Genomic DNA, 25,736 nt, shown 5'->3' on the forward strand with positions numbered 1-25,736 from the left:
TATATACTCACCAACTTAGTCCAGTTTCATGCTCCATTTACAAGAATAGTGTAGTGTTTTCCAGAATCTCATGGACCTCTTATGGAAGGTTCATAGGACAATGAGGAAGAACAAGAGGGGAAACTCAATACTAGGTAGAGTGGAAGCAAATACCTTGTCTGTTGATGCCCAGCCTCACACTGGCACTTTTATATTCTGCTTGATATCTAAGGGGGCTGGAAAAAATAATTTTCCAGAATCCACTGAGTGTTAGTTTCCTGGGTAATTGTACCAATGGAAGGCACTCAAATGCAAATAGGAGACGGAAGGGAGGTGATTCTGTCCTTGTTCCTGTCTCAGCAGTGGCAGGGGTAGGTAGGTAAGTCCTGGTGGTGATGAGTTCCTGGATCCCTGCAGCCTCGGTGAGCTTATGAGCTCCTGGCTTGCTATTGCAGCACTTCAGACAGACGTGCCCCAGCAGCCTTGGGGAACATGTGAGTAGGTCTTGGGAACACCAGGAAGCCCTTTACTCCTTCGACCTTAGGAGAGCTAGCAACTTTCTAGTTACTGATTTCATCGTATCCTTATCTTCCTTCTTTCGCTCCTCCAGTTTTCTAAAACTTGCAACCAATTCACTGCATTATGTTCCCTTCCTTTGAAATATGTAATGTGGTTTCTATTTTACAAACAAGACCCTGACTGATATAGTGCTATGAAAAATATTTCAAGGTTCTAGGTTATAATTTTATTAAACTGATAATTGATATAATTCCATAAACAAACAAAATCCCAAATATGCATGATTATAAAACCATTTAACATTGATTTCCTAAACCCTAGCCATTCTGAGGAAAATATGATATTGCAAAATATATTTGCTGCCTATATGACTATAAACTATTTCCTCTTATATAATAGGGCATATTGTTTAAGTTTCAGTTTTATTAAAATAATCATCTAGCTTTAAAATAATAAGTTATTCTGTCAAAAAATAAGAGCACTTATTCTTATTTTTTAATACTATCTTCAATGAGTGGTCATGTCATCCAATGAAACAAGCATGGACTTTGGAGATAATAGCTAATATTGTCAATATAAGACATCTAAAAATGAATACATACATCATGTGTACATACAACCAGAGTTAGGAAAGCCATGCCTCACTTTACAATCAAACTGTAAAGTTGTGACTCAATGGCTATTTTGTGTTGTGTTATTTCCCAGGAATACAGTTGTCATAATTCAGTTGTAACTTCTGGGGCTGCAGGAGGAACACGGAGAACTAGTCAAAGAGCAAGCACTGATTATCACATTAGGTAAAAGAAAAACACAAGTAAAACTGTCTACTATACTATTACTTACAAAGGAATTTCTACTGGGAGAGTATATATTATTTGATTACTGTAAGTAGGAACAACATCAAATGGTAGGACAGAGACCAAGCTATGTATCAGCTCTTGGAGCAAAATCTCCAATTGAGATGGAAAAGTTTGTGTTCCAAAAATTCCCATTGGCTTTATTTGTATTCATCTGCTAGCTATAATGCTGCGTTTCTGAATCTGGTTTGTCCTGTTTCCAGACATATGAAAGTTGCGTCCACAGATGATTGCTGGCATGTAGGAAGAAATCTAGCTTAGAGCGGGGACATGAAATTGCCCGAGACCAGTGTTCTCAAACTTTTTGGTCTTAGAATCCTTTTATACTCTTAAAAATTATAGAAGACTCAAAATTAGCTGTTGTTTATATGTGTTCCTTAGAAACTAAAACTGACAACTGTTTAAAATATTTATTGATTCATTTAAAAATAATAACCCTCTTAAGTATAAACATAGCACATAAATATTTTCTGAAAAAACAAAAACAAAAAACAAAAACCCTCTATTTTCCCAGAAAAGGCTTAGGCCATTATCTTATGTTTTGCAAATCTCTTTTAGCCTGGCTTAATTGTTACAGTCAAATTCTAATATTTCCTTCTACATTTAATCTGTTGCTACATCACACATTATGTAACCTCTGGAAAACTCCACTGTACAAGGGGCCAGGGGTATGGGTTGGGGGGCGACTGAGTGAACCAGGCAGCTAGAGTCTTAGTATTATTATCAAAATAATTTTCACCTCTGGAACCCTCTGAGATCTCAAGGGGCCCCAGGGAATACTAGAAAACACCTTGAAAACCACTACCTTAGACTAGTTACATCGATGGTTTTCAACAAATTTTTCATTGTAACACATAATTTTCCCATGTGTGTTTTCATGGATGTCTTTAGATATTAACTAAACAAAATGAGTATTTTTATTATTAAACAAAGCAAATAACATAAAACAACTTTGAGTGTTGGGGCAATACAATGGGAAAGTAGGGGTGCCTGGTATTCATAAAAGTATTTTCTGCGCTCGTGGGAAACAGATAATGCATTAGGAATAATGGGCACTTCCTAACAGTCTGTTGCAACTCCTTTATCTCTGATTCAATGAAGCAAAATAGAATGCTAGTGACAGTAACATTATTACAGAGATACCCTGTATCTGTTAGGCTCTGATTTATTTCTTTAAATCACTTGAAAGTTTGGGTATTTTAACAAATACTGGAAACCAGTCACTTTCAAAACATTTCTGACCATGGTAAGAGGTGCTGTACTGTATTATTCATAGATAGAAACCCCCCCACTATCTTTCAGGTGGCTGGTGGAAACTGGGTGAATAGTATTGTACACGTCCAAGTCTCTTTATATGCAATTGCTGACAAATAACAAGTTTGTATTCATTTACATATTATTTGAGATATAAATGTGTATGCACATATTCATTCCTTCAACATATATTTAGAGAGAGTTTCTCTAATGTGTCAGGCTCTATTTTTGGCAGTTAGGATACAAAAGAAAACACAAATTCCTGCCCTGGAGAAATTTATGTTCTAGTGTGCAGAGACACACAATAAAGATGAGTAAGCCAACTAAATCATACTTTAAGTATTAGAAGGAAAAAAAGTAAAGGAGGAGAATAAGAAATACTGGGAATAGGGGGTACCATGATTTAAAATAGGACAAATAAGAGAGAGGCAAACCATAAGAGACTCTTAAATACAGAGAACAAACTAAGGGTTGAGGGGAGTAGAGGCTGGGTTAAATGGGTGATGGGCATTAAGGAGGGCACTTGTTGGGATGAGCACTGGGTGTTATACTTAAGTGACGAATTACTGGGTTCTACTCCTGAAGCCAAGACTACAATGTACGTTAACTATTTTGAGAATAAAAAAAATAAAATAGGGTGGCAAGTAGAGGAGTGACTGAAAGGATGGCTTTGGGGAACAGAGAGAGGAAGGAGGACAAACGGGAGAGGGCTAGAAAGAGAGGGAGACACAGAATCCGAAGCAGGCTATAGGCTCTGAGCTGTCAGCACAGAGCCCGACGCGGGGCTCGAACTCACGGACTGCGAGATCATGACCGAAGTCGGCCGCTTAACCGACTGAGCCACCCAGCCGCCCCTAGTTTTAGATTCTTATGCTGCTTAATCTCTCCCTCCAGCTCCCCTATGCTCTAGTCTAAGAAAAATGGGTCCAAGGAAATTAAGATCTATTTTTTTCTGATTAAATTGCTCAACCCTTCAGACGGTGAATAAAATAGAACATCTTATAAGGCCCTTTTTGTTGTTGTTATTGTTAAGAGAACAAGTAGTACTTTGCCAAATACTCTGTACCCCCAAATCCAGCTAGGCGCTCGACCGCTTCTGCTGATCTCGCAGCGGGGTTTCAGAAAAGCACCACCTGCTGGTCCTACATGCGTCTTACTTCCTCGGCGCCAAACTCTCTCGTGGGCCTGCATTCTTTCAATCTTCAGCACCTAATTACAAGTAAAGTACAATACAAAGCAGTTAGAACGGCCAGGGCAGTGAAACTACAGGTCTCCAAAGGCAAGAAAAAGCAGGTATCTAACAGCTCGCTCCACGGTTGGGTCGTGGGGAACAGGACGCAGAGGGGGTTGGCACAGGCTCCCCGGTGCAAGGCGCTACTTCCGCCCCGCGCGGCCCCGCCCCCGCGACGCGACGGGAGGTCACGTGACAGCCGCGCGCGTTCCCGGCCGCTGCGGGCTCCGAGGCCGAAGAGAAAAGACTGCGAGACGGCCGCGGTTGTGGCTAGAGAGGTGGGAGTCGGGGTGAAGTCCTGGCGGGGAAGGGTGAAAGTCAGCCATTCCGGGATCCTAACCCGAGGAAAGGCATAAAGGCTTGCGGCGTCACCTCCAGCCGCGACGCTGTCCGGGTCGGCCCTTCGCTCCGGGCCTGAGAGGGGCGGCGGCGGCGGGGTCAGGGGCCGGTACGTAGGTGGACGCCCTTGGGCCAGCGCGGCCGCGGGTCTCTGCACCCAGGCGGGATGGAGCAGTTCAGCCTTTCCCGCCGCCCCCACCTTGGCTGCTGTCACAGGCAAGAAGACTGTGACGGGCGCTGCGTAGTCCGCGGCCGTCGCAGCGCCTGCCCAGGGCGACGGCCCAGAGCTGGTCACGGTCCGGGTGCGAGAGGCGGAGCAGCGGCCATTACTGCGCAGCCTCTTCCGCCGGGGTCCTCTTCTCCGCCTTTGGTGGCAGCCAGGTTTCTCTTCTCTCCCCTTGGCGGTGGTGTCAGGCCTCTACGGGGGGACTTTTTGGCCTCAAGATTTAGGGGCGGCGATGGTTTGAAGGGTTTCCTGCTCCCTGTTTCCCGTGTGGAGGCCTCTACCCTGGCCCTGGGTCAGATCGCAGCCAGGGCGTAGAGTCCCTGCATTTTGTCTTTTTTCCGGAGTGTGTTTTGCGGCTTCCTTCTCTTCCCTCTCTCCTCCTCCTGCTCAGTGTCTGGGTCTTGCCTAATAGGAAGAGCATTCCCTCCACCTTGCCTTGGTTAAACCCAGCGCTGCATAGTTTTCGTTGTTTTGATGGTTATTAAAGCATCAGAACAATGAAGAGATCTCTTGATACCCGTGAAGCCAAAACAACAACAACAACAACAACAACAACAGAAAACCTTAGAGCATCTTAAAAGCGGAGGCTGTTGGCTTTGTTCTGGTTGGTGGGTGCGAGTTCTCTATCCCCCAACCCGTCTAAGAGTAGGGGTCTTCCATTGTTGTCGCTATTTTATTTGCCGTAGGCGTCTAGAGAAGGTTGCAAAATTGTTTTCAGTTTACACATACATTTTGGCAACTAGCGCTTTCTCTTGTTAACCATTTCGTATATGTTTTTTTTCCCTTCCCTGCGTGCCATTTTAGTGACACTCTTCAAGTTTCGAAAGTACTTACATGTTGTTTAAATAATATTTTTGTAATATTGGAACAGGGTGGAATTGACGGAAGAAGAAAGCCAAGAAATGATAGAAAAAGCGTTGTCTTTGTAGCTTGACATTTCAGGTGCATCGCCACACTCCTTCCCCTCCAGTGTGTGTACTTTTTAAATAGGATGTGAAAGTATAACATTGGCATTGAAAGCAGTGTATAATTACAGAAATTGGAGGAGTTAGGATTTTTTGTCTTTTGAGCAAATGAATCTATATTTAGACTCTTAAAAAGACGTGGAATATAGGACACCTGAAGAAAATGACTCGCAGAAATAACAGGACTTGTAATGTTGGCTTTGCTGTTTTCATGACCAGCAAATATTTTCTTGAGTGTCCGAGTTTCTAAAAACACATGAAAACAGGTCAAGTAATTCTCTTTTTAAAGAGAAAACCAGGAAAGTGAAAGCCATACTAGAAATAGATTTTGGATGTGTTTGTTTTTGCCTTGTGTATCTTAAACTGGAGCATTTTGTTAAGCCTGCTCTTTGATTTAGAATTTATGTTTCAAATGGGCCAATATTAGTTGTGGGCAAAATGAAAATAATAGTAAACATTTGAAGGTTTTTGTTATTTACTGGTTGTTAAAAACTTGGTAGATTATAATAACCAAGGAAACTATCTTTCCAAATAGCTGGTCATTATTAGAAGGAAGAAAAAGGAAATGGCGTTTTTTTCTTTTAGGAGACAAGTATTAACTGGTAAGGTATTTTGTTTCAGTTTCCACCAATTTGAGTGGTCAGAAGAATAGGAAAGATTTTTTTTAAAGGATCCAGAAATTATTTTTTGACTGAGTATAAAAGAAAAAGGTTGTATTCCATGTTTGTTTGTTTGTTTGTTTGCAAATACTAATGTATTTAGAGAATAATATTTTATGTATTAGCACTTGACTAGCATGAAATGCCTTGACACACTGTCAGGTGGATATTTGAATTTTTTTTTTCCAGTGTCAGTAACAGAGGGTGCTGACCCTTCTTTCCATTCCCCCTGCTTGGTACCTGGTTGTGTCTAAGGAACCTGCATGTGTGAAACAACAGGCTGGATTAGGAATAATCTTTGTGGGTATGAAAACCATTATATTAACATTCTACTGCAGCCACCTGTGCTTATTTATGGACTATTGAGTGTGGCTTATTACCTTTTGGATTAATTAAAATAAAACCCATTAAATGCCTGTTAATTATTTAGAATTACAAAAAAAAAAAAAAGATTAGGGAGAAATAACTAAAACAATGGAGTTATGACTTGACCAAGGTCACACGTATAATTAGCAACAGTGCCTTTCTCATTTACAAAATGGCTGCAGGCTATGAAGCTTCTGTTTGATAAGATTAAACGAACATATTTGTTCACATTCATATTTCATGTTTTGTTTAAATTAAAATGCAAAGCTCACATTTGGTTGGGGAGGAATATAAAAATTGAATGCTTGACTGTGAAGATTGTGAAGGTCATAGGTTGCCATACAGAGATGTTTTAAGGGAAGTGCTTAACAATAAGGGAAATGATTCTTTAAAATAGTGTAGAGTCAAGTATTAGCCCCCATTTGGTTGAAATGAGTTTTGACTGAAGACTTTTGTTTCCCAGTATGACCTGTGCTTTCTGTAAGCTCAGTTTTAGCAGGCCGATGAGAGGGAAAGCTAAAAATGGAAACATTAGGGCATTTAGTTAGCTCTCTCAATTTGAGACTCTTAAATATGAAGATGTAGCTGCTAAATTTCCACACTATTCCTTTACTGGTTTTTGCTTTTCCTTGCTTTTTTTAAATTTGTATACCAAAAGTTGGGAGGTTTGAAGTATTTTTTTCTGTCACTGTTAGTTTTTATATAGAACATTTCCTGTCTTGTGTATTTTGCATAAAAAGGAGTAAAAATATTTTATTAAACATTAGCTCTTAGTAATTGGAAAAATACAGGAAGTCTTCAAATCTTTGGTTAAAATACCAAATACAGTTAATGTGCTTATCTTTTTCTTTGATTAGTTATTTAAAAAGACAGTCATTTATTTGAATCTATTATGTGGGGAAAAAAATGTGTTCTTTTGACTTTGTGACTGACTTGAGAAAATGGAATTGTAATCCTAAAATATTTTCAGAGAAGATAACCGCATATGCAAATAAGGAGTGTGAATTTGTTGAGTGGTCACAAATTATAAATAGTATGGTATTGCTTCATTTTCAGTTATACTTATTTACTAGCTGGTTGAGTGGGTAAATGATTTAAATTCACTGACAATCCTAAATTCTTACATATTTTTAAATTTAGTGTGTCACCTTTTTTTTCCAGAATTGTTAAGAGATGGGAATATGTAACATAGTTTCAAATCTTTTCTTTCTTTATGTTTCCTTCCTAATAATTCTTTTCTGTATAAATTTTCACCTAGAGAAAGAACCTTAACCCATTAACTAATTGGTATTTGCATATTAGAATACTGTGGTAAATTTTACTGTAGTAATTCATAAATTATATTGAGTTTGGCATATAATTTACAAATCATTCATTGCAGTGAGATTTATGTATGTTTGAATTATTTATGTTTGCCAAATTAATTCTGGCGTATAGTTAGAATTACACTATTCAATCTTACATGTTTAACTGAAAGTAAAATCCTCCCCCGCCCCTCATTTAAAAAAAGTCTTTGGTTTCAAATGTAGAAGTTTTCTGAGGACTACTACACATGACTATTCTGAATATTACATGCTATGCCCTATGTTGTGCCCATTTGGCATTATAATTCTGAGGTTATAGTGGATGGATCAGTTTGGCAGAATTATTGTCACTGAAACAGTAAATTTTGATTACAACAAACTATGCAATTTTCTTTTTTATCTGTACCAGCAGAGGTGTGGGTAAACTAATATGGAGTTATTTTCTTTATTCAATGATTCTGATAGTAAATTGCCAGTTTTGTATTTTTAAAAATTGTTAATATGCAAAACATTCTAAATCGGCATTGCCTAGTTATGGTACCCACTAGCCCCATGGAGCTGTTGAGCACTAGATACATGGTTAGTTTGAGTTGTGCTAGAATTTTAAAATATGCACCAAATTACAAAGAATATACACACACATAACAATGTAAAAAACATGGATAACTTCTTTATATTGAATACATGTGGAAGTGGTAATGTTTTAAATATATTGAGTTAAATAAAAGATATTATTTAAATGAATTTTATCTGTTTCCTTTTTCTGTCCTTAATGTAGCTAATAGAAAATTTGTAATCACACAAATGTGGCTTGCATCATATTGTTATCTAACAGCATTATCTAATGCTATTCTAGACCTTTTCTCTGAGATACAGTACACTGAAGAAAAGATTTTTTTAAAGGTACCCTTGGGAATGAATTGCAGCTCCCCAGTATTGATAGCTTTGTGGTTTGGGATTAATCCTTATGGGCTTGGGTTTCCTCATGTATAAAATGTGTATAGTCCTGTCTCACAGTTGTTTTGAGGATATCTAGAGCTTCATGAACTTTAGTATGCATATGAGCCACCTGGAGATCTGATTCTGTAGGTATGGAATGGGGCTCCAGATTTTTCATTTTAAGGGACTCCCAGGTAAATGCTAGTATAGTTGGTTGGGAACACAGTTTGCATAACTAGGATCTAGAATACTACATAGATTTTAGTTTATTTTCCTTCTCCCAAGCATTATTATCCATTTAGAGTCCACCTGGAAAATTATCCATGGGATATAGGAATTGGAAAAGTCACTGTAGCTTGCAAGATTTACTTAAACCGGTTTTATTCTTGGGTTTTTATCTGCATTCTGGAGATTCATTGACAATGAACAAAGCCTAGGTAAACGGTGTGCTTGGCAAAAGATATAAAGATGATTCTAATCTTAAATTTGTAAATGTAACTTCCCTGTGTTATGTTTTAAGTTCTTGAAAGAAATGATTAGAACTTGGGTATCTTTATATTTTTTGTGGCTGGATGCCTTGTTCACAGAATTGAAATGTTGTGTTACGTGAATTAATTTAGTTTTTCAATATTTTATTTCTCTCAGTGGTTATTTTAGGAAGTTTTTCCTTCATCCAAGAAATAATCACTTCAAGTCAACAAAAACTGATTGGCAGATTACTAGCCATTCAGAGATAGAAAACAGTCTTTATCATTAGGGGGCTCATGGTTTAATAGAACAGTCGAAAGCAAACAAATAATTTCAGTGTATATATGATAAGTTTGGTAATAGAAGAATGTACAAAATATTGTGGAGGGAACCATTTTGGGGACGTAGTCAGAAAAAATGGTAGTAGCATTCATAAGCTATAAAAGAGATAGATTATAGCAGAGGAGGAAGTACACAACTACAAAGGGAGGTTTAGAGAAGTGCGAATAATTTGGTGTAACTATATTATTAATCTGTGAGAGTGGTGGTGAGAGAGAAGACTAGAGAGAGATTGAGGTTTCAGGTCATTAAAGCCTTTGAATGCTGTTCTTAGGAGCTTTGCCTTTATGGTATAGGCTGGAGAGCTAGTATAGGGTTTTGTGTATGGGAGGCCCATTTTGCCTTTTTAGTATATCATTCAGAGGCTTAGTGAATACATTTGAGGGGTTTTACTGAAGCAAAATAATCAGGCTGAACAGTCGTTCAAGTAAGAGATGATATATGTCTAAACCAGGGCATTAGCAATGGCAAGAGAGTAGAGGATTCCGAAGGTGTTTGGGATAGAAGTTGACAGAATTTGGTGCAGTTAGTTGGATAGAGGATGAGGAAAAGAATTTTCTGGGTTTTTTTCCTCCCATCAGCATTTGTTGGTTAAAGCATGGAAGCTGAGATGTCACTTTAAGATTCATTCAGAAAAGGGGTTTGTAGAGAATGTGCAGATGAGAGATGTGAGAGAGCCAAGGATTCTGTTAATAAGTTAAAACGGTGGAGCTCCAGAATGGGCAGGAAAGGAATTGAGACTGGCAGCTGGATAAAGAAAAAGAGGCTGGCAAGAAACTGGAGGTCCTTGTGAAATTAAAGAACAGGTGTGGGAATGAGAGCGTAAGTTAGCTGGGAACACGTGAGTTTGTGATCCAAGAGTGAGATTAAGATTTTAGAGAGGCAGCAGTTTAGGTGGCATCCAGTTCCAAATGTTACACATCATACTTCGTTGCTGGAGGGACAAGGAGGTGAAGTTCATTGAATGTAAGATTTTAGGATTTGAAAACAGAACAGTGTTTCTCACTGTTCTACCTGTATTTGAGGCACTACCTGCATCACTGTCACTTGACATGGGATTCTTGGGCTTAAACCCTTCCATGTCTACTGGCAAAGAGGATGATGAACGGTGAAAATTAAGTCAGTGCCTTAAAGGTTAAGGAGAACTGCTGTTAGGGGATTGTATAGTCAGTGGTAGAGACTTCAAAGAGATAATGTTTTCATTAAGAGTGATGATGTTAGAATGTTAGAATGTTTCTTCCTGTCCTGTGTGGGCAAATGGGCAGTTTCTGTTTTTAGTAGCCTGCAAGAGAGACACGGAGTCTCCTGTGGTACCATGAAAGTTGTAGGCACCTAGAAAGTAAAGTGAAAGGGTTGGGGGGTAGGAGTGGTGATCAGGACAATGGAGTCCATTTAATGTAAAGACTCAGTTTCCAAAGTCTGTAAAACAAAAAGTCAGGTAATTTAGGAACTCTTTTTTAACAGTTGAAAATCCTCTGGTTCTGAAAAGATTATTGTTTGTTCTGTTAAACATTTGGTGGGACAAGCTGGCTTGTATTTAAAGGCTATGTATTAAAAATATTTGTCTTCAAATACTTAAACTCCTCTGTACTATGAAAGGCACATGGAACTGAAAGAATTCAATTCTTTATTGTGAGGTTTGGCCTAACTCTTTCGTCATCATGTATACTTGATTCTGAGTTCTGTGTAGTATGATATGCCTCCTGCACTGGGTATTGTGAAGTGGAATGAGCACTTACTAAATGAGAAGAAAGAGGATTAATAGCTGAGATGATGTTTTGTTTGTTTCTTCTGGATTCCCTGCATAAGTTTGGCTTAATGTTTGTAAAGTTGGATATACGTAGAAGCAGCAGGAGGTCCTGGTTAATGTGATGGCCTAGTCTTTTCACACATGACTTCCTTGGAAAAAGGCATTGGCTATGGAATAAATTCCTTATGGACTTTTTTGTCCATATAGAACTTGTCTCCCTTTAAAAATTTTTTTATTGTGGTAAAATATAAATAACGTATACAAGTCAGTACACTTTTAAGTGTACAAGTCACTGCCATTAATTACATTTACAGTTGTACAACATGACCACTGTATATTTCCACAACTTTGTCATCATTTCAAACAAATTCTGTATCTATTAAGCAATAACTCTCCCATTTGTAGCCCCTGGTAACTTCTCTACTTTCTGTGTCTAATTTCAATATTTCATGTTAGTGGAATCACAGCATTTGTCCTTTTGTGTCTGGCTTATTTCACTTAACATAATATTTTCAAGGCTTATCCATATTACAGTATGTATGAGAACTTCATTTCTTTCTGTAGTTGAATAATATTCCATTGTATTTGTACCACATTTTGTTTATCCATTCTTCTGTTGTTGGGCACTTGGGTTGTGTCCAGCTTTTGACTTTTGTGAATAATTCTGCAGTGAACGTTGGTGTACAAGTATGTGTTTCAGTCCCTGTTTTCAATTATTTGGGGTATATACCTGGGAGTGGAATTGCTGAATTATATGGTAATTCTGTTATATGGCAAAACTTTTTTGAGGAACCAGCAAACTTCACAGTGGCTCCACTATTTCCCATTCCCATCAACAGTGTACAAGGGTTCCAGTTTCTTCATATTCTCACCAATGTTTATTATTTCCTTTTTTTTAAATTTGTAGCCATCCTAATGCATGTGAAGTGGCAATACTTGTGGTTTTGATTTACATTTCCCTAATAACTAATAATGCTGAGCATCTTTTCATGTATTTATTGGCCATTTCGATATCTTCTTTGATGAAATGTCTGTTCAAGTCTTTTGTCCATTAAAAATATTTTTTTCTTTGTTGAGTTGTAGGCATTTTTTTTTATATATTGTGGATATTAAACCCTTATCAGTATATGATTTGTAAAGATTCTCTCCCATTCTGTAGGTTAAATTTTAACTTGCTTGACAATGTCCTTGTATGCCCCAAAGTTTTAATTTTGATGAAGTCCACAATTTATCTTTCATTTATGTATCTGTTTTTTTTATTGCTCATGCTTTTGGTGTCATTCATATCTAGGAATCCATTATCAAACCCCAGGTCATAGATATATATCACTCTATTTTCTTCTAAGGGTTGTATGGTTTCACCTCGTATATTTAGATTGTTGGTCCATTTTGAGTCAGTTTGTGTATATGGTGTGAAGTAGGGGTCCAACTTCCTTCTTTTGCATGTGGTAAATCACTTGTCCTAGTATTTGTTAAAGAGACCGTTCTTTCCCCCTTGAATGGACTTGGCACCTCTTTAAAAATCAGTTAGGCATAGGTGTGCCTGGGTGGTTCAGTCAGTTAAGGGTCTGACTTCAGCTCAGGTCATGATCTCACAGTCTGAGTTTGAGCCCCACATCAGGCTCTGTGCTGACAGCTCAGAGCCTGGAGCCTGCTTCAGATTCTGTGTCTCCCTCTCTCTGCACCTCCCCTGTTCACATTCTTATCTCTCTGTCTCCGTCTCTCTCAAAAATAAACATTAAAATTTTTTTTTTTTTTTTAAATCAATTAGCCATAGAAGTATGAGTTTGTTCTGGACTGTCTCTTCTATTGGCATATTTGCCTTGTTCTTATGCCAATACCACATGGACTTTGTTACTGTTAGCTTTGTAATAAGTTTTGAAATTGGCATGTGTGAGTTCTCCAACTTTGTTCTTTTTTAAGATTGTTTTGGGTTATTTTAGGCCTCTCACAATTTCATATAAATTTGAGGATTGGCTTTTCCATTTCTGCAAAAAAGGCTGTTCGAATTGCCATAAGAATTATGTTGAATCTCTGGGCACCTGGGTGGCTCAGTCAGTTAAGTGTCCAACTTTGGCTCAGGTCATGATCTCACAGTCTGTGAGTTCAAGCCCCACGTCGGGCTCTGTGCTAACAGCTCAGAAGAGCCTGGAGCTTGCTTTCGATTTTGTGTCTCCCTCTCTGCACCTCCCCTGCTTGCTTGCACACACGTTCCCCACCCCCCCAAAACTAAATATTTTTTAAAAATTTAAAAAAAAAAGAACTATGTTGAATCTATAGATCAGTTTGGGCAGTATTGTCATCTTCAATCTTCAATCTGTTATAGTTGTCTTTCCATTTATTTAGCTCTCCTTTAATTTCTTTCTGCAGTTTTGTAGTTTTCAGTGTACAAATCTTTCCCCTCCTTGGTTAAGTTGATGCCTAGGCATTTTATTCTTTTAGATGCTTATAAATGGAAGTCTTGAGCATTCTGTAAAATGCTTTTTTGATTTCCTTTTTGGATTGTTGACTGCTAGATACAGAAACACAGCTGACTTGTATATTGAAGTTGTAACCTGCAGCTTTGCTAAATTTTTTATTAACTCTAGTAGTTTTCTTGAGGATTCTTTGGAATTTTCTATATAGGAAATAGAAATAGTTTTACTATCTCTGCAAATAGAAATAATTTTACTTCTTCCTTACCAATTTGTTTGCCTTGCATATCTTTTTCTGGTCTTAATTGCTCTGTCTAGCACTTCCAATGCTGTGTTGAATAGCAGTGGTAAAAGCAGGCATCCTTGTCTTGAAATTTTTTCATTTTTAAGATAAGATTTGCCACTGAATTTTGTTAAATGAAAGGATCATATGTAAGTGACTAATTTTATTGATCTTAATCTTTATAGAAGTTGATGAAATAATTTCTTTTGCAGCACAGAATGAACCCACAGTGGAAGAGAAAATACTGCAAACTGTTTGACTGCTGGTGAAGATGGTCTTTTATTTTTGTGACAGACAACTGTGGGATCTGTAGTAGAAACGTAAGTGTGGCATCGTGGTTTTTCCCAAGGATGCAGTAAATTAAATGGACTAATAAAATGCACTAAGCCAAGTATATGTCATATTTAGTTCTAATTATAAAAAAAAAGAGCATTTTGTATTGACTTTTAGATATTTTATTGAGGTAACAATGTTTTTCTCATTAAATTATTGCTAATGTAGATATCCAGAAATCTCATCAGGAAAAATTTCTGTAAAAGTGAATGAAACTGAAGACAAAAGAATTTGCTTATAGCATGCTAAAAAAATTGGAAAGATCTCCAGGTCTTTTAGGTTCTACTTCTTCTTTACATAGTACAGTATAAAACCTTGGTTTGCGAGCATAATTTGTTCTGGAAACGTGTTTGTAATCCAAAGCACTTGTATATCAAAGCGACTTTCCCCATAAGAAATAATGGAAACTCAAGATGATTGGTTCCACAAGCCAAAAATATTCATATAAAAATGATCACAATACCGTAATATAATACAAAATAATAAAATACAAAATATAAAGAAAAATAAATTAACCTGCACTTACCTTTGAAAACTCCCATGTCTGGTGTGAGAGAGACAAGAGAGGGAGGGTTATTGTGTAGGATGACTTTCACTGTCACTGATGGAAGGAATCACTGCTATCTATTGGCTCAGTGGAATCTTTTTTACAGTACAGTATTAATACACTCTTGTCATATACTGTGTTTAATGTAACTGGCAATAAGGCAACAGAGGAAAGGGTCTATATCTGCAGGCAGCCTGACCTAGAATGAGGCAAAGCATTCCTAAGCTTACTCTTATATGGAAAAGCAAAAGGACTGTCCATAGATGCTTTGAAGTGACAAAAAATACACTAGTGCTAGTTGTGGGCACCTTCTAATGTTCTGAAAAATCACTTACTTCTGCCAAACACCACAGCCTGGGACCAAGCATGGGAGATGATCACCCACAATCCTGCAGTGAGAGAGAACTATTGGCTCAGTTGTGATCGTGTGACATTAGGCATCACGTACTAATATTGCAAGACATTGTTCATTTATAAAGATTTATTAGAAATGTTTGCTTGTCTTTTATATCTTTTTATATTTTTTATTTAATCCTGTTTATATGTTATCTGTCTATATACATATAATATTTTTTAATCTTGTAGGTCAAATATTGTAGGTGCTGGCCATCAAGGCACTAGACTATGGTCTAATAAGTGAGACATAATTTTATAATTATTAATTATAATTTATAATTATTAATTAAACAGTGAGAAAAATGCCATATTGAGGTAACAACAAAATGCTTTTGGAACTTAGAGGATTTAGTCCACCTGAAGGGCTCAGGGTAAGCAAAAGAACTTTTGGCTTGGTCTTAAAGAATAAATAGAATTTTAACAAGCTGAGAAAATTAGGAAGTATTTTTCAAGCCAAGGGAATGAGGGAGGAGCACAGTTGCCCAAATATCAGGGCATCTTAGGAGAGTCAGGAAGCAATCCTGTGTGGCAAAGTGGGGTAGGGTGGGGAGAAAGAGACTTCAAAGTTAGTAAAGGGAGTGAATGTTTATTTAGTCCCTACTATTTTGCTAGGCACTTATTGGGTATTTTACTTGGATTATTAGATTTAATCATTATGAAAAATGGTAGTAGCTCATTTACTGGTGAAGACGTAGAATTAGAGAGATGAAGTCATTTGCCATGGCTTGGCATTTTCCAAATTTCTCTGAGAATTATCTCCTGGAGCACTTGTTAAACACACAGATTTTTAGGCTTTAACTCAAATCTGTACAAACTCACCAGCTAATTCTTACTTTCACGGAAGAGTTTGAGATATGCTCTTCTAGGTTAGTGTAGTGAGAAGAAATGACGGAGCCAGGATTTTAACTAAGTCTGTTTTACTCTAAAGATTGTGTCAATGTATTTGAAAGCCAGTGCTTAGGAATTTGGATTCGATTATGTAGGCAGTAGAAAACTATTGAAGATTGGAAAGAAGACTAATTTGACATGGTTGAACTGAGAAAAGATAAGGAGAAAGGATTGAAGTCTGAGAGACCTCTTGAAAGGTTAATATTTTGTACAAGCGTGTGTCCAAGAGGCCAGAATTAGGGTTATAGGCTTTGGGAATGAAGGGGACACTTTTTTTTTTTTTTTTAATATACAGTGCAATGCTGTTTTCAGGAATAGATGCATCCCTTACATACAGCGCCCAGTGCTCATCACCACAAGGGCCCTCCTTAATACCCATCACCCATCTAGTCCATCTCCACCTGCCTCCCTCAGTTTGTTCTCTATCATTGAGTCTCTTGTGGTTTGTATCCGTCTCTTCTCTTCCCCCACTTTTCCATATGTTCATCTGTTTTGTTTACTTAAATTCCACACAGGAGTGAAATCATATGGTACGTCTTTCTCCGATTGACTTACGTCACTTAGCATAATACATTCTAGCTCCAACCATGTCATTGCAAATGGCAAGATGTCATTCTTTTTGATGGCTGGGTAATACTCCATTGTATGTATATGTACACCACATCTTTATCTTTTCATCAGTTGATGGACATTTGGGCTTTCAGTGGTTTGGCTATGGTTGATAATGCTGCTGTAAGCACTGTGGTGCATGTATTCCTTCAAATCTGTATTTTTGTATACTTTGTGTAAACACCTAGTACAATTGCTGGATTGTAGGGCAGTTCTATTTTTAGTTTTTTGAGAAACCTCCATACTGTTCCCCAGAGTAGGTGCACCAGTTTGCATTTGAAGGGGACACATTCTAAATAAGTTTCTGTCATGGAGAAGTGAAGTGGCCAAGGAATAAGGGAGCATTGAGGATGGATCTAAGTTTTGTCCAAGATCGAAAACAAAGGACAAGGACGCAGGTTTAGGTGAACAGATAACTTTGGTTTTAGTCATGTTTGATATCAGGTCCTTGGAGAATATTGAGGTAGATTTTTTGAATACAGATTGGAAATATAGTTGGAATGGTTCTGGGTATTAGATTTTGAGAATCATGGTGGTATATCTATAATTTTGAAATCTTAAGTAGATTGTCTAGACATAGAATGCAATGGGGAAATGGGTCCACCCATAGAACCTTTGTGAAGAATACTGGTGCTTAAGGGCAGCTGGAAAAGATAGAAAACAATGAAACAGAAAGGAGAATTGGGAGAGAGTACCATCAAGGAAATGAATAGTATAAAGTTTTAGAAAAATAGTTGCTGGTCATTATCGTTCAGTGCAATGGAATCAAATACATTGAGACCAAAAGAGACCATTAGACTAAAAGCATGGTAGTTGATTTTGAAATTTAAGGATAGAGAATATTAACCAAAATCTTGAGGGAATTGGGATGGTATTAACAGAAGTTGAGGAGTCAACTTTGAAAACAACTAACTATACCCCAACCTGAGCCAAGAGGAATGATGACAAGGTAGAGTGAAGATAAAGATAAACTGTAAGGATTCACTCTTACCTAATTTCTTAATGATAAAGGAATCTGAGACATTTCTTAAGAGATTGGAGAAAGTTGTCTACAGTCTTTGGGAATAGGGGAAATAAAGTTGTTTTGACTGAGTAAAAAATTATTGATAGGAGGCTTGATAGTCTCTGGGAAATCAAAATAGCTAATTGTGTATGGTGCTCACAACTTTTGCACCATACATTTCACTATAAAAGTAGAAATATGCCATGAGTTTAATAGTTAACTTTTTTTAAGTCCTCTCCTTGGTTGACCCTTGTTTTAGGCAAATGTCTCCCTTGTGGCTTTTGTGGTGGTGGTGGTCTCTTTATTCTCCATCTCTCTCTGACATTTCTTAACATCTTTTGCAGGCTCTTTTGCCTCACTTGTAAATACTGAAATACTCCAAGGTTCTGTGGTTGGCCTTTCTGTCTGCTCTCCCTACAAGTTTAATTTGGGTGTTCATTCATTTTCATGTCTTCAAGAATATATACTTTTTTTTTTTTCCTAAGTAGTGATGAGTATTAGCCCATTTCTCCATTTTGTCTTATGAATAGAATCAAAATGGATGGATGACTTTCTTTTTTGTTGGTTTTGGGGGGTTTTTTGTTTTGTTTTTGTTTTTGTTTGTTTTGAGAGAAAGCCTGTGTGTGCATGAGCAGGAGATGAGCAGAAGGAGAGAGAATCTTACAGAACCCAAGCCTGACACTGGACTTGCTCCCATGAACCATGAGTTCATAACCTGAGCCAAAATCAAGAGTCAGACGCTCAACTGACTGAGCCACCCAGACACCCCTGTTTTCTTTTTCTTAATGAGGCTTTAAATAAATATGGAAATACAAAAAAAAAAAAAATCAAGAATTTCATTGACAACTAGGGCGCCTGGGTGGCTCAGTCAGTTAAGTGTCTGACTTTGGCTCAGTTCACGATCTCACAGTTCCTGAGTTCGAGCCCCATATCGGGCTCTGTGCTGACAGCTGAGAGCCTGGATCCTGCTTTGGATTCTGTGTCTCCCTCTGTCTCCGCCCCTCCATCACTCATACACTCTCTCTCTCTCCCTCTCTCCCCCTCCCCCCTCTCTCTCTGTCTCAAATAAACATTTAAAAATTTAAAAAAAGAATTTCACTGACAACTAATTTCTTTAACCTAAATTGAAAGGGATGTAAGAAGATACATATTATTTGTCCTTCCATTCTGTAGCTAATTTTAATTCTTTTTGTTACCAAAAAGTTAAGTGTAGCAATAGGACCTGATGAATTAAAAGACGTTTTCAAATACAGTTTTATGCTTTCATTTAATGTATTCACTTTACAATAATTTTGAATTGAACATGAATTATCCCCGTTTTACTAAGGAGAAAGCTGAAGATTCAGAAGCATAGCGTGAGTATGATTTTTTAAAAACCTCTTATAGGTACATTAGGTGCAGGTTATATTTGGCAGAATTGAAAGTAATGTACACAGACTCTTACCAAAGTGTACGGTTGCCTGGAGCAGATAAAAGTATTCTCATTCTTTTGCCAAATGTAATTGAAATATGTGGTACTCTGTGTCTCACTACTTTGGGAAGTACTAAGATATTTTGTATTTAAGAAACACATATGAGTTGTGGAGAGCCTAACAAGATGTGGTATGCACAGTCAGTTCTTTTTAGGGGAAATAGGTGAGGAGCATTAACTGACCAGTTGAGAAGCAGGAGCTTTCACTTACAGTTTAGATTGTTAAGTTACAAGGTCTTTGAAGGTGAGAGTTTATCTCAAAATACTTTGAAGCTTCTATAAGTGCCTAACACATATGAAGAGTTCATATTTGGTAGAACTTACCATAGGTTGGGAAAAAGTTGCACTTTATGTAACTAGAGTTTCTGGTAAAGGAGTTGATTGGAAATGTAATTAAAAGTTGAAACAAAGTTTGGAAATCAGATATTTCATAGTGATCATTTCTTTCTATTGAGCTTATGTGTTGCTTCCTTTTCTATTTAAGTAAGGTCTTTTCAACAACTTGCTGTCATTTTGAACCTTGCCTATTGAGGAACCAAGGACACAGAAAAGCAATAAGAGAATGGATTGTTGGACAGATAGGATGTGATGAAAGTCTAGGAGCATTGTTTTTGAAGTTTTGATGAGCATAAACATTTTTACTGACTACTCTTGTAACCACTGTGCCCTTTTTTGAATGCTTGATTTTGGAAAAAAGCATAGATCCATATGGTGATAAAATTTGAAATATTCCTTGTTTAAAACACAGAATCAAATGGTAGAGATTGTCACTCATTTTAAGCAGCAGTTAATTAATGGTTGCCAATCACTGTGAGATCTTTTACCTCTATTTCTGTTTACTAACTACTGGTCTACTCCCTCTATCATTTTCTCTCCTCTTTGAAATGTCTATGGTTTCCTAGTACCATGGGATAAAATAAAATCAGATGTTTCCTTAGCAGGGCACAAAAAGATTTTCATGTTTGGCTTCTGATTACTTTTACAGCTTCATTTTACTCTTCAGTTGCTTATTTGACTCAGTGTTGTGCACATGTCTCTGCCTTTAATCTTTTCCACTGCTCTGCACTCCAAACTTTCTGGCCTATGTCCATCTTCTCATCTGCCTCTCATTATTACTTTTAATAAGTATCTAACACTTTACTGCAAGAATTAGGCCATATTGTGATTATTGCTTGCTTGCATTAATGTTTTTTATTTAACAAAGTAGGTGTGTTTCTTTAGATCCATCTAATACTCAGCATTATAAATGGACTATAATAGTTTTTAAATAAATGCTCATCTGAATAAGGCAGAAATTAACAAATTTTATGTCAGTATTTAAGCCCTATACATCCAGTTTGAAAAATGTTGTCCCTTTTTTCCCCCCTCTCCTGCTTTAGGACAACAATATTCAAGTCGTTTTCTCTTGGCTTTAACATTTGTGGAGCTTTAGTGAATGAAGCTTTAGTGAACACTTAGTAAAGTGTTTTGTGGGGTCTTTTTGGAGTTTTTTTTTAGCTATTCTCACCTAATTTTTATAAACTGATTTGTAGGTAAGGAAATTTAGACTGTGGGTTTAACTGAGTGCTGAAGAGTACAAAATAAGGGAGAGGGAGACTCAGGTTTTTAGAGTTCTTATCTAGGTTGGTTTCATTGTATAACAGTTGCCTTAATTCAAGTTATCCTTTCTCCCTTGGCCATCTGCAATTTTTCATTATAGTTTTCAGTATGCTGCTTCAGGGCTGATCTTTAAGTGTACTAACAATTTTTATACATTCCCAAGGTATACACAAGTAAATGCTTTAAAAAAAAGTTTATCAATCAGATGGTTTAACTTAATGTTATTTAAAGTAAAATAAAACCCAAAAACATGTTTTATAATATGGTGTATTATATTCTTCTTTGAAAAACCTATTCATTTCCTTAGCTAATATTTGAGTGTTCTCTATCTGCCTGGTCTTGTATGAGAATACAGAGACGAGCCAACAGTGACCTGTTTCCTACCCTTAAAAAGCCCACCTGCTTATGGGGAAGACTGACATTAACAAAATAGTCACACACATAAACGTAACATTGCAATTCTGATAAGCGCTAGGAATGAGAAATACATGCTAGTAAGCAGTTAAAAAGAAATAGGGTGATTTGACCTAGTCATGGAGGGTTTCTCAAGAGGGCTATAAGATGAGTAGTAGTTGGTCCATGGGGGATATGGGAGGCAGGAAGTGAAGAAATGTTCATACAGAGAAAAAAACCTTTTATTGGAGGGAGTAGCCATTGTGGCTAGAAGCTTGATCAAGGAGAAGTTTAATATATGAGGCTGGTGGTGGGGTGGGGACCATTGCACATAGATCCTGGTCTTTATCCTAAAATCAGCTTTTTAAGCAAAAGAGGTAAGGCTGGACCAATTACAAGGCATATTCAGTAATTTCATAAACAGTGTTTACTGGGTGGTGAGGGAAGGGTAGAAATGTATAGTAGATGGATTCAGGAGATGCTTAGGATAAAATTGATAAGACCTGCTGATGTTTTGGATGAGAAGACCTGGCGAAGGGCAGTTTGAATGATGAATTTCTGGCTTAAAAAAGCAGATGAATAATGGTGTCATCAGGAGTGGGGAGCTTTTAGGGAGTAAATAAGCAAGGAACAGATCATGTGTTCAGGGGTTTTTTGCCCTCAAAACATCCAGGAAGAATTCTAAAATAGACAATTAGAAATCTAGATCTAGGGCTGAAAGGAGACCTGGGCTGGTGATACCAATTACTGAGTCATTTGTTTATAAGTAACTGTTGAAGCCATGGGTGTAGATGAGATCATCTTGAACGAGTAAGCAAGAGCATATGGTTTAGAAAAAGGCAACAAGGAAAGGCCATCACAAGAAGAGTGCTTCATGGAGGGGAAATGAAATGACTGGTTTACCAGTGTTTTTAAATATACAGCAGGAGTAGAGAAGTTCTAGGATTTCAGTTTTAATCTTAATTTCATATGGTCTACTTGTCAGGTACCAAAGTATGTTAATATATGGCAGCATTTGCAAAGCTACCACTTAGTAATATTGTAAAGGGCTACAAAATTGTCACCATCTGTAATTGTAATCTAAATTACTTTTAGCTACTTTCTCTGTGCTTTCTACACTGATTGGAAAAGTCAGTCTAGAATGGAATTTACATTTTTAAATCTTTGCATTTACTTATATCTATAAGTTCTGTGACTGAATAGAAATGGTATATTTATTTAAAATCTATATTTTGGTTGTATTTATTTTTGGCTTAACATTTACTTGTGTGCCTCTTTGTCCCCCCCCCCCCCCCCGCACCAGTGTAAAAATTAATGACCTAACAAAATCAAAAAGTTTTTTTCTACACAAGTTAGATTTTTTTCTCTTTTATTTTGTTCCTCATTGTCTGGTATGTAGTACACATATACAGTAGGTGTTTAATAAGTGTTTTTCTGAATTGTTGAATTACAGTATTAGTTGAAACACAGTTTTAATATCACATGTATTTTCTTTCATTTTCTTAGGATGGCTGGCTGTGGTGAAATTGATCACTCAATAAACATGCTTCCTACGAACAGGAAAGCGAATGAGTCCTGTTCTAATACTGCACCTTCTCTAACTGTCCCTGAATGTGCCATTTGTCTGCAAACATGTGTTCACCCAGTCAGTCTCCCTTGTAAGCATGTTTTCTGCTATCTGTGCGTAAAGGGAGCTTCATGGCTTGGAAAGCGATGTGCCCTCTGTCGACAAGAAATTCCCGAAGATTTCCTTGACAAGCCAACCTTATTGTCACCAGAAGAACTCAAGGCAGCGAGTAGAGGAAATGGTGAATATGCATGGTATTATGAAGGAAGAAATGGGTGGTGGCAGTATGATGAGCGCACTAGTAGAGAGTTGGAAGATGCTTTTTCCAAAGGTAAAAAGAGCACTGAAATGTTAATTGCCGGGTTTCTGTATGTTGCTGATCTTGAAAATATGGTTCAATACAGGAGAAATGAACATGGACGTCGCAGGAAGATTAAGCGGGATATAATAGATATACCAAAGAAGGGAGTAGCCGGACTTAGGCTGGACTGTGACGCTAATACTGTAAACCTAGCGAGAGAGAGCTCTGCAGATGGAGCGGACAGTCTATCAGCACAGAGTGGAGCTTCTGTTCAGCCTCTAGTGTCTTCTGTAAGGCCCCTAACATCAGTAGATGGTCAGTTAACAAGCCCTGCAACACCATCCCCTGATGCAAGCACTTCTCTGGAAGACTCTTTTGCTCATTTACAACTCAGTGGAGACAGCATAGCTGAAAGGAGTCATAGGGGGGAAGGAGAAGAAGATCATGAATCACCATCTTCAGGCAGGGTACCAGCACCAGATACCTCCATTGAAGAAACTGAATCAGATGCCAGTAGTGATAGTGAGGATGTATCTGCGCTTGTTGCACAACACTCCTTGACCCAACAGAGACTTTTGGTTCCTAATGCAAACCACACAGTATCTGATCGATCAGGAACTGATCTGTCAGTAGCAGGGGGTGGAACAGTGAGTGCTGGTGTCAGATCTAGAAGGCCTGATGGACAGTGCACAGTAACTGAAGTTTAAATAAAAAACTCTTCAAGGTTAAAATGGTTATCTGTAAATTTATGCCCACATAACATTATACTCATCCCTAGTAGTGCATTTTGGGAGTTGGGGTGGGAAGGGGTATGGGGAGGACAGACCTGTAATAAAAATGTTTAACATGTCTCTGTTGAGGAATTTATTTAATATAAGGAACTCGGGCGTTAATAGTTGAGAGTTGTTTAGTAATAACCCAGTTTTTTTGAGGTCTGTTTTATAGGTTTTTAAAATTTCTTCAGTTCTTTTGGCCAGTGTGTGTGTATTATCTGTGCATTAACAGTCCTCATCTTATTCTTGCATTGTGTCTTATTTTCCTGCATGGATTGACGTAAAACCATGACTAAAATTTGGCACCTATGAGATGTCTGGTTATCAGTATGAACAGGAAGCTTAATTAATATGAAAATAGATGTGAATTTGGAATTTTAAAATAGATGAATAACAACTATTAAATAGTAAAGTTACTGAAATGGAAATGTAAAGAAAACAGTTAATAACTTATGTTTCAGAATCTTGTAACATACTTCATGGCGTTTCCCATAGGCTTTGCTGTCTAGTCCTTGTAGTTTGAGGTTCCTCTTGATCTGCATTTTTCTTTTTGATTACAGAATTTATAATTTAATAAATACTAGAGTTTATCAAAAATAATTTGTCTGTTGTTTGAGTCTGGAAAGAGGATGGAAACATTTTGACATTAGTGGCCAAAGGTTAATAAACAGGTGATGGTTTGGAGTGGTGGTATTCAGCTTAGTCACCTGCTTGAAGTTTGATTTATTCTATTCATAAAGAATAATTAAACAGAATCTACAAGCAATTGCACGGTATAAGTGTGTATGGAATTAAATCTACAGCCCGTGAGACTTAAATTTCTTACATAACTGGTAGTGGAGACCATACTAGATTTTCCTTGCCAGTCTTCATTAGTGGCCTGACACTAATGGATTAAATTGTATTATTTGTAAACAGCATTAGTAGACACAAATTCACTTCACACAAAATGTAGACTCTGTGGCAAGATAGGAAGTCCTGGGTTAACTTGGAAATCCAGAATTTGGTTCTGAAAAAAGGTAGTGTGAGTTTGTCTTAGTGTTTTAACTCAAAACAGTAGGATCATGTTGAAGCCTATGCAAGTTACTTTTAATATGATTTTCCAAGTATGAATTGAATGTTACAAGAGCAAATAAAAACTGCCACTACTTTGAAATTATCTTTTATCCCTTGCTCTGATAGGTTAGAACTGGGACTTCATTCTTTGACTTACTTTTAAAGCCTGTGTCATTGAGATCATAAAAGTTTGAGTTGTGCATTTTTATTAAGTGTACTTTCAAAATAGAGCTAGTTCTAAAAAAGAAAGGTTAGCCACTTTTCAGAAAAAAATAGAAATCTGATATAAAATGCGAATGTAACAGTGATGCATCAGGAGTCCTTTTGATGTCAGGACATTTTGATGTAAAGTTAAATTGTATTACTATGTAAACTAAACAGTACTACTTACTAGTTCGGAAATCCCAGGGCATACAAATGCATGGCCAATTTTGTAGTCAGTAGACTTTCCACATGATGGCTATGGTTGTTTAGTAGATCATTTAAAATAGAAACTAAAATATGCAGTAAGGCTCCAAATTTGGTAGGGTGGTAAGGTGGGGAGCATTTTTATTTAAAAGAGCCATAGGAAAAAAAAGCCATTCCCCAAATTTTATTTTTTTATTTAAAAAAAAATTTAACGTTTATTTATTATTGAGAGAGAGATCGTGAACAGGGGAGGGGCAGAGAGAGAGGGAGACACAGAATCAGAAGCAGGCCCCAGGCTCTAAGCTGTCAGCACAGAGCCTGACGCAGGGCTTGAACTCACAAACTGCAAGATCATGACCTGAGCCAAAGTCGGACGCTTAACCGACTGAGCCACCCAAGTGCCCCAATTCCCCAAATTTTTTAAGTTTATCTATTTATTTTGAGAGAGGGAGAGAGAATCCTAAGCAGGCTCTTTGTGGACAGGGGGCTCAACCTCAAGA

General features: G+C 37.4%; 2 protein-coding genes across 5 annotated transcripts; one reads left to right on the forward strand and one right to left on the reverse strand.

Moving 5' to 3' along the window:
• Positions 1 to 1,020: 1,020 nt before the first annotated feature.
• Positions 1,021 to 10,526, reverse strand: LOC122220758. The gene is made up of 4 exons (XM_042940413.1): positions 10,452 to 10,526; positions 4,181 to 4,597; positions 3,657 to 3,818; positions 1,021 to 1,240 (listed from the first exon to the last, which is right to left on the reverse strand). Exons 1-4 carry the CDS (start codon positions 10,524 to 10,526, stop codon positions 1,193 to 1,195), a joined length of 702 nt encoding a protein of 233 aa, XP_042796347.1. The 3' UTR covers positions 1,021 to 1,192.
• On the forward strand, positions 4,028 to 24,372 carry RNF146 (ring finger protein 146). Of its 4 annotated transcripts, none has more exons than XM_042939772.1 (3): positions 4,028 to 4,118; positions 14,105 to 14,212; positions 22,638 to 24,372. In XM_042939772.1, the coding sequence occupies exon 3, from the start codon at positions 22,639 to 22,641 to the stop codon at positions 23,704 to 23,706; it is 1,068 nt and encodes a 355-aa protein (XP_042795706.1). In that variant the 5' UTR covers positions 4,028 to 4,118; positions 14,105 to 14,212; position 22,638; the 3' UTR covers positions 23,707 to 24,372. The 4 variants fall into 4 exon arrangements, with proteins under 4 accessions (XP_042795706.1, XP_042795708.1, XP_042795707.1 ...); XM_042939774.1 differs by having other exon boundaries at positions 14,110 to 14,212; XM_042939773.1 differs by lacking the exon at positions 4,028 to 4,118 and adding an exon at positions 4,437 to 4,560.
• Positions 24,373 to 25,736: the final 1,364 nt, after the last annotated feature.

This window comes from Panthera leo, chromosome B2 (assembly GCF_018350215.1).
Source record: "Panthera leo isolate Ple1 chromosome B2, P.leo_Ple1_pat1.1, whole genome shotgun sequence".
Lineage (NCBI taxonomy): Eukaryota > Metazoa > Chordata > Mammalia > Carnivora > Felidae > Panthera > Panthera leo.